At 40.0% G+C, this 16,552-nt stretch overlaps 2 protein-coding genes across 3 annotated transcripts; one reads left to right on the top strand and one right to left on the bottom strand.

The window, feature by feature from the left end:
• The first annotated feature begins 2,980 nt into the window (after positions 1-2,980).
• Positions 2,981-5,114, top strand: LOC121973484 (cytokinin hydroxylase-like). The gene is made up of 3 exons (XM_042524904.1): positions 2,981-3,570; positions 3,898-4,500; positions 4,569-5,114. Exons 1-3 carry the CDS (start codon positions 3,025-3,027, stop codon positions 5,022-5,024), a joined length of 1,605 nt encoding a protein of 534 aa, XP_042380838.1. The 5' UTR covers positions 2,981-3,024; the 3' UTR covers positions 5,025-5,114.
• A 5,371-nt stretch (positions 5,115-10,485) lies between these two features.
• LOC121970323 (probable LRR receptor-like serine/threonine-protein kinase At1g63430) lies at positions 10,486-16,552 on the bottom strand. Of its 2 annotated transcripts, none has more exons than XM_042520946.1 (13): positions 16,299-16,552; positions 16,076-16,214; positions 15,801-15,872; positions 15,578-15,721; positions 15,333-15,482; positions 14,541-14,651; positions 14,398-14,462; positions 13,295-13,543; positions 12,992-13,197; positions 12,778-12,910; positions 12,513-12,670; positions 11,530-11,745; positions 10,486-11,058 (listed from the first exon to the last, which is right to left on the bottom strand). In XM_042520946.1, exons 1-13 carry the CDS (start codon positions 16,423-16,425, stop codon positions 10,813-10,815), a joined length of 2,016 nt encoding a protein of 671 aa, XP_042376880.1. In that variant the 5' UTR covers positions 16,426-16,552; the 3' UTR covers positions 10,486-10,812. The 2 variants fall into 2 exon arrangements, with proteins under 2 accessions (XP_042376880.1, XP_042376881.1); XM_042520947.1 differs by having other exon boundaries at positions 13,316-13,543.

Genomic DNA, 16,552 nt, shown 5'->3' with positions numbered 1-16,552 from the left:
ATTCCTAAGTGTTCAAAGTCTATAAAAGGCTACTTCGCCTTCACGAAAGAGTATTTTTAGTGGAGCTTTTTAACTGTCTTGGATTAACAACCATCTAAATTATAACCAAGTAAATTTTTAAACCTTCTTATTTTTTAAGTTTTTTATGTTAATTGTTTATTTTAATTAATATTGTGTCCTTGCTAAAAATAGAAAGCAAGAGAAATTGTTCTAACTCTTTTAGGGTTATTCACCCTCCTCTAGCTAGCCTATTTGAACCAGCATATCCTTGCTAAGTTAGAAGCAAGAGAAGCTAATTTAATTTGTAGGCTATTCACTGCCTCCTCTAGCTGGTCCACCGATCCTATATTTATCTTTTTCCTCTTGTACTTCAGGTAGTTCTTGAAGTCCTTCCAGCCGAAAGGTAGTTTCTCAATAATTGTTGTCATTTGGAAGGTTTCACTCATGACCATACCTTCCGAGTAAATTTCGTGCAGGATCACTTGAAGTTCTTGATCCATAATGAATTTCTTTGCCCCTGTATCCTTTGTTTTGACTTTCTGTCCAAGGACTTTCACAGCTCTTTAGCTGTTCTTTTCGTGCTATACATAACATATAGCAAGTCGATAAAGTTATTGAGGATGAGTTTCGACATAGATACTCAGAATGAGTCCATGCCTCTTCTGCACTGGTGGTTTAAATATTAGCATCCACAACATGCTTGGGAGGGTCTTTGACTGGATTGAGTGTGACCAAGTAGAATAACATTTTCTGTTATCATCTCTCGAAGTTCAACCTAATAAACTTCTTTGGCATTTCCTTTTGGTTGATTGGAACATTTCCAATTGGGGCGAAGGGGAGTCTTCATGCGTTGAACCTGTTGCATCTCAACCGTTTCTGTGGTCATCCCAACATAACAGAGTTTGTTTCAAGATTGTTAGACAATCTGCCAGAGATATCGGAGAATTTTAGCTGAATTTACACAAATCAATTTCAACTTATCTGTTGAGATGTCCTGCGCAGGTAATCTCAGGCTACCAGCAGGACTGGTTATGCCAAGCTTTTGGTGGTCCGAGTTGGAATGTCACCCGACTTCCAAGTGCTAGCAAGTCGGGACTAGTTCTTCCCTAGTGGATGTCGAACGAAAGTTGAGTGCTCCCGAGTGGATGTTGAACGAGATCCGAGTGGATGCTTAGCAGAATCCGAGTGGATGCTAAGCGGAAGCTGAATGTTCCCGAGTGGGCGCTAAGTCAGGAAATGAAGATGTCGAGATCTGCTTTCAGGCAGTTTCTTTGAAACAGATTCGCCCCACCTCCGGCTATGCTTTGAGGTTCTATCGGGTCGTTTGTTTCCTAGAATATATCGGTAAACCAAGATTGTCACCAAGCATTGGTAGATCACAGCGAACTCGCTTTGGTAAATTTTGCCTCTACCGGACTGTTATTAAGCGCACAAGTCGTACTCGTACACGAGTCAACTTGATTCAATGCAATCCGAATCCTAAATTTGTACCCCCTGCGTACCTATATGTGAGAGAACCTCTCTCCATATATTTATTCATATCATCAATAGATATGTAACAATTTAAATCAACAAACTTACCATAAGATTTCTAATACTAAACTAAAAATCTCATTCATAATATAATCACCTCCTTCCTTTTCACCTCTTTCTCATTCACATTTCTAACACTATATTCCTTAGACTTATCTATGTATAAATTAGGGGAGTATCGAATAACATAAGTTATCATCATCATTCATCATCCTATTTCATCTACTTTAACTCTATTTTTCATTATTTCTTTCTATTCTATATTTTTCAGGGCTCGTCGGATAATTCTAATAAGCTCTTTCACACGTGCTATTCTCTATGGGAATGGAATCATGGATCAAAATCAGCAAAACAGGGAGAAAATCTATAATACGGGTGGATTTCTACCGTCATGTTCACGCGGTCAGATTTTCACACCGGATTAGTAATATTACTCCACGTCCCCATAGATTTCCCGGCCGCTTGTCAGCTATCGATAACGGAGCGGTCGGCGACCCACGTGATATTTCTGAAACATGCAAAAAATCGAATTTGGGTCACTGTAAAAGATGCAAATTTCGCCAAGGAACTCAATTTCCAGAACATTTGCACCGACCGGACCGTCCGATCCGATCGCGAACCGACAGCTAATCGGTTCACCAGTTGTTGCACGAATCTGAACTGAAATAACGATACTATTTATCGTGTTTATGATTGTTGGATTTCATAATATTGCCACGTGTAACATAATTTAGATTCTGTGACTCCAATGTGACACTCGAACTACCGTCGGCTGCCACAGTCCACGTTTCCACGTTATTTTTGTGAAACATGAAGCCCTCTCGCTATAAAATTTGGACAAGTAATTCGATCGGAAACAAAAATTAAAAATAAAAAAAGTTAGAAAAGGTCAATTCATGCGTATATCCTTATGACATGGTCGGATCCATGTAGTTTGGATCGGTCTCTTAATTTTATTATTATTATTTATTATGTTCTTTAAAAAAAATAATTAAATACAAGTATAAAAATATTTAAAAAATTATAATTTAGGTATGGAATTGATAATTTTTTAAAGATGAATTCATTGAACATGAAAAATATCCTCAAAAAATTAAGGAATAAAAAGAGACCCAAATGGGATCTATAGGGCTTAATTGGTCAAATCAGATTTTCTGTACTAAAATTCTGGTGTTCCCATATCTTTTCACCGATCAAATGAGTATGACATCCGGTACTGCATATTTAAGATGTGATTCAGTTCGTCTAATGGTGAAAGGACAGGAGGATCTAAAATCCTGGGACAGAGGATGATCTGATCTCTTAATTGGTCGGTTAAATAGCGACTTTTCGGTTAGTTTCCTTGGAAGTTATCGAATTGTTGAATGCTTTGACCAAAAAGGTGACGTCGGTGCACCCTCTAGCACTATAAAAGTCGCAAGGCAGTGCCAGAGATCTCGTGCTTCGTGCTGGAGCTAGTTTGTCGCTGATCCTTTACCTTCTTCGTTGATTATGTACATGGATCATAGATTGAGCATGGTGGCGGCCGAGGGAGTCGCTCTCCTCCTCCTCTGCCTCGCCGGAGCTATCTCCATCTTTTGGCTCTCGCCAGTCCGGCGTCGCCACCGTCTGAGGCAGAACGGCTTCGACGGACCGCCGCCGGTCTTTCCTCTGGGAAACTTGATGGAGATGAGCGAGAAGGGAGGAGATGGTTCTTCTTCTCCGGACGACGACGCCGCCGCCGCCGCCGCCGCCGGCGGCGGCACAATCTCTCACGATATCCACTCTTACGTGTTCCCTTACTTCCACCGGTGGAGCAAAACTTACGGGAAGGTGTTCGTCTACTGGCTTGGAACAGAGCCGTTCTTGTACGTGGCTGACCCGGAGTTCCTGCGGCAGGCCACCGCCGGCGCCATGAGCAAGAAATGGGGGAAGCCCAACGTGTTCAAACAAGACCGGAAGCCCATGTTCGGCAATGGACTCGTCATGGTCGACGGCGATGACTGGACTCGCCACCGGCATATCATCTCGCCGGCCTTCTCCGCCACCAATCTCAATGTAATTACTCATCAATTACTCGATGTATCTTCTTGGTAGCTCAATTATCCTACATATCATTCGAGATGGTAAGTGGTAACATGCTTGTCACATAAGATTGCGGGGTCGAATTATAGGATTGTCGGGATGTAAATCCTTGGATCCCGTGCAACTCATCCCATCATCACTTGTCCTTTTCACTGCCGTGATTTATCTTCTCGTGATAGCCTAGAGTCGGGTGTGACGGGACGTTGGACAAGCGATTTCACCTTTTTGTCACATTACTAGCTCTAGCTGTTCTATATATGTTTATATATGTTGATTAGCGGTGTGATGATCTGGACGCAGAGAATGGTAAGCGTGATGGAAGAGACGACAGAGAAGCTGCTGAGGGAGTGGAGCGCAAGGGTGAGGATGGGGCGGCCGGAGATGGACATCGCGAAGGACATCACGGACAACGCGGCGGAGATCATAGCGAAGGCGAGCTTCGGGATGAGCGATGAGAAGGGGAAGGAGGTGTTCGAGAAGTTGCGGCGGATGCAGGCGATGCTGTTCCAGACGAACCGCCTCGTCGGCGTGCCCTTCGGGAACCTGCTGATCGCGGCGAAGTCGTACGAGGCGTGGCGGCTGGGGAAGGAGATCGACCGCCTGATCTACGTCTTAATCGAAGCGAGGAAGAAAGAGAAGTCCCAAAATAATGATCAGAAGAAGGATCTCCTCGGGCTGCTTCTGGAGCAGGAACGCGAGCTGACGACTCGCGAGCTCGTGGACGAGTGCAAGACCTTCTTCTTCGGCGGCCACGAGACGACGGCGCTGGCGCTTGAGTGGAGTATGCTCTTGCTGGCGCTGCATCCGAAGTGGCAGGCGGCTCTGAGGGAGGAGGTCATGGAGGTCGTCGGAGAAACAGGTGCAGCGGCGCTCGACTCCGCCGTGCTCTCCAAACTCACCAAGGTGATAAATTTCAAAAAATTTAGCAAAAAAGCTCGAATCTTTAAGGATTTTCCGGTGAATTCATGCAGATGGGGTGGGTGTGGAACGAGGTTCTACGGCTGTACTCGCCGTCGCCGAACGCGCAGCGGCAGGCGCGGGCGGAGGTGCGGGTGGGGGAGGTGGTGATCCCGGAGGGAACCAACATGTGGGTGGACGTGGTGGGCATGCACCACGACACAGCGCTATGGGGGGAGGACGCGAACGAGTTCCGGCCGGAGAGGTGGTCCGGGGAGGCGGCGGAGCGCGGCGGGTGCCAACACAGGATGGGGTTCCTGCCGTTCGGGTTCGGGGGGAGGATCTGCGTGGGGAGGAATCTGACGGCGATGGAGTTCAAGATCGTGCTCTGCCTCGTGCTCCGCAGGTTCTCGTGGTCGGTGTCGCCGGCTTACTCGCACTCGCCGTGGGTCATGCTGTCGCTGCGCCCGTCCAACGGCGTTCGTCTCATCCTTCGCAGCTTGAGCGAAGAGGAAAGAGACAATAAATGAACTAAAATAATTTATATTTATATCGCCTTCGCCACTCAATTTTGCTTTGACGAGGGCATGCAACTACTTTAGTTTCATGTTGCAAACTGGCCGCGGTGTTTAATTAAATTGTTAAAAAATAATAAGAATTGGTTAGTCAAAATATTGTTGTTATTTTCATGTCTGAAATTCTGTGGGTGCGTCATCCGATGGCAACTTCGGTGGAAAGATTTCCTCTAGTGATGAAAAAAAGATCATGAGATCTCTTTTAACACGTATCAAGAGATTATAATAGCAACTAAAATAAATCTTGACATCATCACTCTAACGCTCAAGTTAGAGAAGTAAATTGCTAGAAAAATATCGTCAAGCGTAAGAATAAGAATTTGGAATGACTTATGTGTATACTTGTGCTCAAGAAAATGGACTATCTTTTATACCATCTCTAATTGGCTAGAAAAATATCAAGCCTAAGAATAAGAATTTGGAATGACTTATGTGTATACTTGTGCTCAAGGAAGGGGACTCTCTTTTATACCATCTCTCATAAAGAAGGCATGCACCTCACATTTAAGTTGTGGAGGCATGAACCCCACATGCACGTTCAAGCCGTTGGGTTGCCACATAGACCTACATGTCTTTATCTATACCCTTCAATCGCTCCACATCCTCCGCTTATTTTGGTATCCATGTTCTCCACTGATACGAGTTATAGCATGCCGATTCAGAGGATGACGTGGTAGTCAAAGTTAAAGTAATGTGACAGTCAAACTCAGGATAGAGAAATATTCCACACTTAGTTTTGTTGATCGCCTAGTTTCAAAGTTCCCGGGTCCTACACGCACGGCCCTAAAATAGGATATTCGTATAAAGTCGACCAGTTGTAAACCCGGTCGGATATAAGGACTCCGGGGTTTTACTATGAAACTAAAGAAATAATACGCTCGAACAATAAATAGCTGATCAAGTTCAAAGATGCTCGGCCGGATGAAAAGTCCGTCAGGGTTCAAAAACACTGAGTCTCCCAAAGATATTAATATACAGTCGACCGGATAAGGGCCAATCAAACATAAGACTATCTGTGTACTCCCGACCTGACAAAGTTCGTCCGGGCCCAAAGACACCAAGTCTCCCAAAGATATTAATATACAGTCAACCAGATAAGGGTCGATTGAACATAAGACTATTTGTCTACGCCCGATCGGGCAAAGTCTGTCCGAGCTTAAAAACACTTAATCTCCCAAAGATATTAATATATGGTCGGCCGGATAAAGACCAATCGAACATAAGACTATCTGTGTACGCCCAGCCAGACAAAATCCGTCTGGGCTCAAAGACACTTAGTCTCCCAAAGATATTAATATATGATTGGTTGGATAAAGACCAATCGAACATGAGGCTATCTGTGTATGCCCGGCTGGGCAAAGTCCGTTTGGGCTCAAAGACACTTAGTCTCCCAAAGATATTAATATATAGTCGGCCGGATAAAAATCGATCGAACATAAGACCATTTGTGTACGCCCAGCTAGGCAAAGTCTATCCGGACCCAAAGATACTTAACCTTCCAAAGATCTTAATATACGGTCAGTCGGACAAAGGTCGACCAGGTTTGAGCTACTTGATGTCACATTGTCCCTAAAATAAAGCTCTAACATGCATGAGTTATCATATTACTCCTTGAATGGATCTCTGGCACACTGTGAATATTATACTAACCTTTGAACAGATATTGTTAATATTTAACATATAACAGAGCAGATTGATACTACAACCAGCCTTAGGGATCGACTGAGATATATTTAGCAGACAAGCAACAAACAACATTATAACAACCTATCAGAATTTGTCAGGGAATATTCCTTTGAGGCATTCTTCGAAGGTTATTATATTTCTCATATTAATTGTAGCCGCTTATTCTCTTAACCGTCTCAATAGGGGCACGAAGCATAAATGACAAAAGAAGTACATATGTGGTTAGAAAAAAGATTCCTTGGACTATCATTATGGAACACCCAGGTTGTACTTTCTTTCATCTGTTAACAAACTCTGATATACCGGGGACCACCCCACGATCGTGGAGGTTATGTGAAGTGGTATAAAAAGAGGGATTCCCTCCGTTGGTAAGGCACACAATTTCTATAAGGAAATAGGTTGCTAAACACGTAAACGCACAGCGGAAAAAACTATTTCCTCCAGAAGATCCATGCGAAGGGAGAAGAAAAATATACTAAGTTTACATAGGAACATGAGAGATTATACCTTTGTAGCGTGCTCACGGACTCCCGACAGTTCGGATCACAGCACGATCTCACGTTCGCGCCTCTACGGTATCCACACGAACAAGCGTTCGTTTGTCTCACAAACTCACGAGATGTAGAAAGGTTGTGCTAGCAACCTATGGAGTGGATTTCGGCCAAGAGGAGAGGAGTAATGAGAATGAAGAGAATTAAGCCAAAATGAAAAGAAAAATACTTAAATATTTTCATCCAATGAAAACACTTAATTAGCATTAATAGCCTTAATGAGCATGTACACTCCATTAAGGACCACACACTTGTAACTCCTCATTTCAAATAACTCCTCATTTCAATTTCGAAAATTGAATCAAATGTATCATTAAATTTTGAAATTCAATGAATGTCTCATTAATCCTCACTTGAGTCTAACTCAAGTCTCCTTGCTTGAGTCTAACTCAAGTCTAATTCACTTGAGTTTAACTCAAGTTAATTCAACCGAGTCTTACTCAATTAATTTCATACAATTTAAATTCAATGAATCACATTTCATTAATTTGAATTGACTCCTTGAGTCTAGTTTGAATTGGACTTAATCCAACAATTAGATCCAATTGAGTCTAACTCAATAAGTCCAATTCGGATAAGACTTAATCCAATGATTCATCATATGAACCCATCTCCAAATCTATTTGTTCTTTGTGTGTGACCCAATAGGTTCTTGTAACGTTGGCAATGTACCCAAATCAACATTTAGATACATAAGCAATGAGTGACATCTAGCAAGGCATCATTGCTACCCAAGTGACAAGAAAGTCGAGATCCGACCTAACCTTTCCGTTGCTATTATCTTGTATGACTTGGTCCCTCTATCATTAATATCTAGATTGATCAATGAGCTCAATATCTCATATTGACTCATTTGAGCATGACCATGCTTTCTTTGTGTCCTACTAATAAAGGGGCTCACAGATATCGCTTCCGTCATATGGAAGGGATAGATCCCATCTACATCACTCACATCCCTCCGCATAATTCATTGCATACCCAGTGATCGACTTTATTGTCCATCTTGTTACAGGTGACGTTTGCCGATACCAAAGTACACAACTCCTTATGTAGGGAACCGTAGTGACTTCAGGTCTAAGGACTATTCATACCAATAGTCATATGAGAATGTTTATGACACTCATATAACGATCTATGAAACATTCTCATGGCGGGTCATTCAGTAAATATTCTCTAATATATACTCATGTGTCAACCTGATATCTCATATCCATGACTTGTGAGATCAAGTCATTCGTTGACCTACATGCTAGTCTCAACGCATTAATATTGTCCTTGTATATTAATGCTCGACTAGGAATAGTTAAGAGTAGTGTTCTCTACAATATCTCACTATCAATTCTACCAATTGATATACTGTAGTTAAGAACCTACTACCCAAGGGCATTATTATACTTATTCAATTGGCACTGAACTGAAATAAATATAATAACCAACTTTATCTTTTATTAATAATGATATATGATACAAAATGAGTCCTTTACAATCATCTCATAATTGATACTAGGGTTAATACTAACAATTTCTACATCTGAAACATTCATTTGCAGATCCACTACTATTCTTCCACGATAATAACTTGAGCGTCGGAAGACCTTGCTAAGGACTCCTTCCTTGATCTTTGGTCACTAATGCTTCATGGGATCGTCTGATTGTGCGCAGGATCGTTAAGGAGCTTCATCACAGATTGGAGAGTCAATTATTCATCAACAAGCCATCCACCTGAGCCAGTGCGTCATTTCCTCAGCCTTTAGACAGGATCAGATTAGGGGGAGAGAGCTAGCAACCGCCTCTGAAGGTACCTGTAATTGGTTGAGCTGAAGAAGGACAGGATCGGAGCGGCCGAGTTGAGGGAGGTCAGGTGTGTCCGGACTAAGTGGCTAGGTTGAAGGAGATCGGGAATTAGCTTTTGTTAGACTGCGTAGGTCGACAAAAGTAGGGTGAACTGCCTGAAAAAAATTAAATTTCTTCTCTATCTTTGGACTTGATTAGTTAAGCATAATTAATTAAACAAAATAAAGATGCATAAAATTAACAACTTCAAAGAGAATAGTAAGAAGGCTAGGTTTACTTGGTTACAACCTAGGTGGTTGTTAATCCAAGGTGTTGAAGAAGCTCTATTAGAAATCTCCTTTGTTGAATGCGGAGTAGCCTCTTACAGACGTTGACAGTTTAAAAAAAGACTAGGAAGTGATTACAGAAATTGTAGTTCAATTGTTATTGAATTTCTAGCTCTATGGATCTTTTATAGCCCTTGAAAAAATATATCTGTTGCTCGAAGGCGCCTCCAACAAGATAAATTTTATCCGTTAAAGATAAAACTTTATCTTTAGCGAATGACTATTGAAGGCGCCTTCAACAGGCTGGAAGTCGCCTTCACACTGTTCATGCGAGGCACCTTCCAAGCCATTGGAGGCGCCTTCCATGAAGTAGATCAACCTTTTAGCTGTTGTTGTTCGTGTAGGTGATGCTCCGGTTAACCAAAGTTGAGCTCACCCAAATCCAACTCTAACCTTTTTCTCAAGCAGACTTTCTCCCCGGCTTCTCATCCCTAGAATATCGCTCACACCCTTCTCGTCCACTAGTGTTCTCTTCCGTAGCATCTCATCCCTCAGATGCACCAAGTCTGTCGACTCCCTTCCTATGTCATCCTTCTCACTAGTTGTGTCTTCCACTCGACTTCTTGTATTCCTAAGATCTTACACACTTAGACATAAAAATCAAACACAACAGGACCTAACTTGATTCGATTGATCACATCAAAATCAACCCGGGATACTTACATCTTTCTCCAATATGGCTGGCAGGTCAGCTCAAACCAGGCTTTCCGAGTGAGGATATAGAGTAAGCTTGGAGGTCAGTCTAGCCTGAGGTGGGGGTTGATCTGACTCGCTTAGGTTCAAGTTTCTTAGGCTCGACTGGCTAAGTGAGCTCGACGTAACTCAAGTTTGCTTTTGACTCGACTTGATTCTGACTAAAACAGGGCTTAAACTTCTTGACTTTGACTTACACTCTTGACTCCACTAGTACACATGGAGGCCGATAACACCCGCCACATCATGTTATTTTAGCAAAAATATTTAATCCTATTTTTAATAAAGTAAACGGTCAACTAATTCAATTTTAAAATACTAAATTGATGATAATCTATGATAAAAGAGGAGAGAACATTATCCAAATGACATGCCAAACTCATCTTGCATTTGTCCCAACTATTTGAAAATCAACAACAACATATCTTCCTTTATCAGGTAGTCTACATTTTAATATACACACTCAACACCCACGTGATCAAATCTGAATCAAAAAAAAAAAATGTCAATCCACAGTTCATTTTGATACATGCATCGCCTCAATGAAATCTTGTGTGCCATGCAGTTTCTTGTATTACTTCAGCAGGCAAGCACAATTGTAAATCAAATTCCAAGGGAAGAAACAAATGGTTGGGTAAAGCTGAAACAAGGCATATCCTATGTATGATGTGGATTTTCATGGAGGAAGGAGTGTTAGGAAGACAAGGCTAGCTCAGCCCATGCCAAGGGAGACTCCTTGAGAAGGGCAGCAGCTGATAACTCAATTTTTTCCTCCAACATACCAGTGATTGCTTGCATCGATGGTCTCTTCGTGGGATCGGGTTCGATGCAGAGGCTAACCACACTGCATATGACCGTGAGATCTTCTGACTTCACATTTTTTAGTCCAGGATCAACTAGTTTAACTTTCTCTTCTGGGTTTTGAAGGTACTCAGTGGCCTGTGGTTTTTAAGAAGAAATCAAATCATTGTCGTAGCTATTCAGTGACATAGAAGAACAATGAGCCATAGAAATAGCATGAACCTTATGCTAACATGTGTCATAGACTGTGTGAAACTTCAATGATATATCTCCGAAACTAATTGCATGAAGTTGAATCAACTCAATAAAGTAAATGTTTTTAGCAGAAGAAATTGTTGTCTTTTAACAGTTTTATGTGTGAGAAGAAAGTTAATGTGCTATGTTGGTGTATTTCCAAGAAATGAACCTTCAAAGAGCAACCATAATTGAATAGAGAAAATACAACCTTTATCTTGACTACTGTAAGATATGGCTAAAGGGTTCATTAAGAATTAAGTTGCTAATCTACATAAAACAAGCAAATATCAGAAGTTTAGGAAGTAAGAACAAGAATGAGTTTATGATCTCAATGTCTGTTCCATGAGTAAAAACACTAATGCTCTTGCTTACCCAAGTTATCAGACACCCTCTTTCCTTGCAGTATGGAGGTCTTCCACTGATTATTTCCAGTAGAAGCACTCCAAAAGCAAATATGTTTGCTTGTATCTCCATGTCTTGTTGCTCGCGAGAAGAATTGTGTCCTGGAAGAGAACCTCCATTGGTGATGTAACCAGTACTCTTCTTGGATTCTGAGAAAATAACTTTGCAGCTCTTGAAATCAACCAACTGCAAAAGTAATGTAAGAAGAAAGTTTTATCTTAATCCATTCTGCTAATACAAAGATGCGAATAAGAAATAAAGTTAGCAAGTAGTTGAGGGGTTTATTTGGAAAAGATGAAAGCCAAAAAAAGCATGATCAGACGCAATACGTGAAGTTCAAATGACAGAACTCATGAAGTTATTCATGATTAAGCAACTGAATGCTCTTAATGAAAGAGAACTCAAATCAAAGTTTGAACCCATTGCATATGCAAAATTGGACTTATCCCAGAGCATTAAAAGTTAAAACATAAAGATAATTCCTTAGAAGAGAGGAATGCTGGAAAGAATGGATACTAAATCCACAAATATGATGTGAGGACCGAGGAAAAGGATGGTTATTGACCATTTATAGTGAATAAACGTTTGAAAATAAAATCAGAACCTAAAATGCCTGTCTTCATGTGCTAAAAACATCTGTGATTTGCACAACATCAAGGATAAACATATATATACAGAATAAAATTTTCCTATTCGGACCTTAATGCATTATCCATCCTAAAGAAATTGATTGGTTCCATGCTCAAATGAATCAACAAACTTTGTACAATATAACCAGGAAGTATAAATAATGAAGTATTCCTATAGAATTAGCTTGCAAAAATGAAATGGGCGATTGTTGTCAAGAACTCTTCAATATAGAGAAATCATGAGAGACAGGTTTTAATGTGGAATGTTTTACCATTTTTCTTGGATTAGCAAATTGTCACATTGGTTTCAGAAGGATTTCATACCTTTGGGGAAAAATCTTCAGTGAGATACACAGCATTTGAACTAATTTCAGACAGCACGAATGGTGGTTGCAGCTCCGTGTGCAAGTACTGTAATCCCCGAGCAACTCCTAGAATTATTTTCATGCGTCTAATCCAAGATAACTGAGATCCATCACCATCTAGAGTTTAGAAGGAATAGTTTGAGATCCATCACCATCCAAGATAACTGAGATGCATCTAAACTTTACGATAATCTATTTACTAACTCTGTTTGTGTCTCACTTACAATGTATATGTTCGTACAATGTCCCATTAGAGGCATAACCAAGTACCAGCATTCTTGAAAAAGGTTCAGTTTCTTTGCAATAACCCAGTAACTTCGGTAGGTTTTCATGATCCATTCTAGCAAGATCTGCTACCTGAATAACTAGAATTTATATTGAATTTTATCTAAAAAAGAATTCTGTTTCTTTGGATGAATTTCTACAAAGTTCTAGTACCTTAGTGTGAAAGGATAACTCAAGATAGTTTGTCCATTGGTCTTCTAAGTTGCATAATGAGATAACAGCAACTTCAGTTGCATCCTTCATTGTTCCTTTGTAGACCATACCATGTGAGGAAGTGCCAATTATATTACTGAAATCCTCACAAGCTATTTCAAGTTCCGCGCGGATAAACCTTGGAACATTTTTTAATATGTCACCGTCTATTTTTGAAGAAAACAAAAGATATGTCAACATCAGTTTCTTTAGCAATTTTTAAATATTTTGAGGAAAAAATTAAGTCAAGAATTCTCAAACTACCTATTGATATTGACATCTCACCCTTCCAACTCATTTTTTTCTTCCAATGGATTTTCTCTGAATTTTTTAACTTACACGTCCTTACAGCGGTGGCAATTCCTGTGATAATGAAGACAAGTATAATAAATCCAGTTGTGACCTCCAGAATCAAAAGCCATTCTGGCTGCTGTGGACTCGGATGCTTATTATAGTCATCAGTAAACTGTTTATCTTTCTCCTTAGCTATTGCCTGATTTTTGTTTGAATGACCTATATCAAGATATAAATGCTTCAATTCAATGATCTAATGAAAGATATTATTCTCAAATAATACTTTCGTGTTGCAAATTTTTTCCAAAAAAAAAAAAACCATTCCTAAGATGTCCAACTTCATGTTGAATGGAAATTCCATCAGAATCAGCTACAAGGGGCATATTACTAAGTAGAACATGTAATAGAAGGAATTGCTGTTACATATATAGTGAAAGCAAAAACTACAAAAGTGCAAGCAAATAATAGTCTTTTGGCTCGAGTTTGTATGTGATTTTTCTGTCTGAGTGCATGTTTAATTTGTTTTTCTGTTTTCTTTGATTTTCTTGATGTCATGACATCAAGATACTTGGTCGTAGATACTTGGTACTAGACTACTTGTTAAGGTTCCTTGCAGATTGTACTGTAAAGCAAAAGGGGATTGGGATATACATTTGATATAAGCTGTGTCAAAATATTTATAGATAGTTTTAATAACTTCACTTGGTCCTAACATTGTGATTCAATCTATTCATTAACCTACTGTAGGCAGTCAAGTATCTAACTACCAAGCAGTTAAATAGAAAATCAAACAAAAAAGGTTTAGGAAGACTGTGAAGACTCATGTTTTTTCACATAGAAGAGTGGAAGTAATGTCCAAAGTGCAACATACAAGAGGAGGAACTACATAGATGGCTGTGCTTATACAATGAGATACAACTAAGTCTCATGCCATTGATACAAATGTAGCATGCAACTGCAACTACAAGTAGCTATCAAACTATTTAAGTTTTTATGCTGTGTGACTTCTTTTTTACTTCTTATTTTTAATTTTTGTGAAAACCAGAGTACATAAAAGGAACTGGTTACACTACATGATCGAGGAGTCCGCTGCAAAACCCAGTATTTATCTTGAAAGCAATTTCCTTGGAAGCTTGACCTGCAAATGAGTCCAGGACAGCTTACCAAGTTGAGCTACCATAAGATTAAAGGAATAATTAAAATAATATTTTATTACCTTTGTAGATACTTCAAACACGATGGTATTTGTCCAACCAAGAAATTGTAGGAAAAATCTCCAGTTCTTAACTTAGATAAATGGCAAAGGTCACTGCTTTTGCTATCATGCCTAATTAAAATATAAATAAATGTTAAACGTTCTAAAATAATGGATCTTAAAACTTTGTATCCAACATCTGAAACTGTGAACATTTATCCCAATATGTAACTACAGATGTAGCAGTACATCGAGAATGACTATTCTAATGGATATTCAAATTTAGTTTGAATAACAGAATTAACCTTTGCTTTTCTCATACTCTCATGAACTATGCGTTGCTTATCTTATTCTCATGAATTATGTGTTGTTTATCTCTTGAAACATGAACTCAGGTGACAAATACGGTTGCCATATTGTAGTTTAATAATCTGTTGACAAAAACCTCTAACCTTTATCCACTTATTTCCATTGTTTTGATCAAGTTAAAAAATGATATATATACATATGAACCTCCATGGCGCAGCTAATATAAAGGTTCTACGTTTCAAGTTCCAGCAAGGTCTTCCTATAAAATATTTGCTAGTTATAATTTGTTCAATAATGTGGCATCACTAATGGAGAGAGAAGATGCTTAGATTGCATCATCTAGGACACCACATGAAAAACACATATATACACAATAAAAAACACACCTCCAAGGATAACGGAGAAATTTGTTAATAGCACACTCAGTAAAATTCTTTTTACTAGTCTAAATATAGTGAAGTAAGAGTTTTTTTTTTTTTAAGAAAAGGAAACAACATAACTTACACGCCATGCGATGTTGCAGAGACATTTAAGTTGCTGCCTCCTGGAATTTGTCCCTCAAGCCTATTCCTGTCTAATCTTAGCTCCACAAGATTCTCCAATTTACCAAGTTCAGGCGGTATGTTACCAGTCAACTCATTGGAATGGAGATCTCTAACAGACCCCAGAAGAAAAAAAAGGTGAAACCGATGAAACTAAAATTGGCCAGCAAATTTATGTATTGAAAATTCCAAGTGACAAGCACTTACAATTTTTTGATGGCAGTTAATTCTCCAAGCATAGGAGGAATAGGACCAGTGAGCTGATTCATGCTCAAATCCAACACCGTTAGGTTCTTCAACATCCCTATTTCCACCGGAATCGTGCCTAAAAGCAAGTTATTGTTCAAATGCCTGAACAAAATCAAGCAATCTTATGATTACGACACATAACACAAATAACTACTGTAAAGAATATATGAAAACCACCTACAGTTCTTGAAGACAACCGAGATATCTAAGCTCAGGAGTAAGAAATCCTTTCAATGACGATCCAGAAAGGTTTCTGCAAAACAAAAAACCCAGTTCCTCATTTCGCATTATAAATTCACGACTATTGTCATCAAAATTGTACTTTCCTCAAATAGAAAATAATCTCGAAAAATATAGACAGAAATCAAAGCTCTGATGCAGAAACAACGCCAACATGCTTTTTCCAAGAGAAAAAAAAAACTAAGGGGGTACTGACATCTACTTGTGATTTCTTACAGAAAAACCACAGAATCCTGATTTGCGGAGCAGGTGACGCCGGTCCAGCTGCAAGGACTCCCATCGAGGGGATTCCAATCGGATAAAGCCGAGAAAGGGTCCTCAAATGCAGCGCGCTTAAAGGAGACCAGCGCAGAGACTACAAGGAACACCGGTAATTATAAGATTACCCCCAAATCGGCCACGAAATGTCACTGATTAGAGATCCCAACAACATGCTCACCTTCATAGTGAGGAAAGGAGTGAACTTGAGCGAGGAGAACCCTCCAGTTGAAAATAAGCACAAGAAGGAACTGAAACCCTGGCGATTTCTTCATCTTCTTGCACACGTAGCATCCGAGAGCTCCCATGGAGATGGCGATGGCGATGAATGAGATGGAGCCGCACTGCTGATGGGATCGGGAAGTGGTGGGAAGAGAGAGCACAAAGAGCGGAGGGCTCGTGGAGTCGATGGGGTGGTGGGCTTTAAAAAGCGTG

The sequence above is a fragment of the Zingiber officinale genome, chromosome 4A (genome assembly GCF_018446385.1).
Source record: "Zingiber officinale cultivar Zhangliang chromosome 4A, Zo_v1.1, whole genome shotgun sequence".
NCBI lineage: Eukaryota > Viridiplantae > Streptophyta > Magnoliopsida > Zingiberales > Zingiberaceae > Zingiber > Zingiber officinale.
This window is presented reverse-complemented; position numbering and strand designations above follow the sequence as displayed.

Excerpts from the sequence above, each read along its gene's own strand:
- LOC121973484 (XM_042524904.1), top strand. The coding sequence starts at position 3,025 with ATGTACATGGATCATAGATTGAGCATGGTGGCGGCCGAGGGAGTCGCT. Across the intron at positions 3,571-3,897 it reads TCTCCGCCACCAATCTCAAT|AGAATGGTAAGCGTGATGGA; the intron begins GTAATTACTCAT and ends ATCTGGACGCAG. Across the intron at positions 4,501-4,568 it reads TGCTCTCCAAACTCACCAAG|ATGGGGTGGGTGTGGAACGA; the intron begins GTGATAAATTTC and ends GAATTCATGCAG.
- LOC121970323 (XM_042520946.1), bottom strand. The coding sequence starts at position 16,425 with ATGGGAGCTCTCGGATGCTACGTGTGCAAGAAGATGAAGAAATCGCCA. Across the intron at positions 15,722-15,800 it reads CTCGGTTGTCTTCAAGAACT|GCATTTGAACAATAACTTGC; the intron begins GTAGGTGGTTTT and ends GATTTTGTTCAG. Across the intron at positions 11,746-12,512 it reads CTGAAGATTTTTCCCCAAAG|TTGGTTGATTTCAAGAGCTG; the intron begins GTATGAAATCCT and ends TTACTTTTGCAG.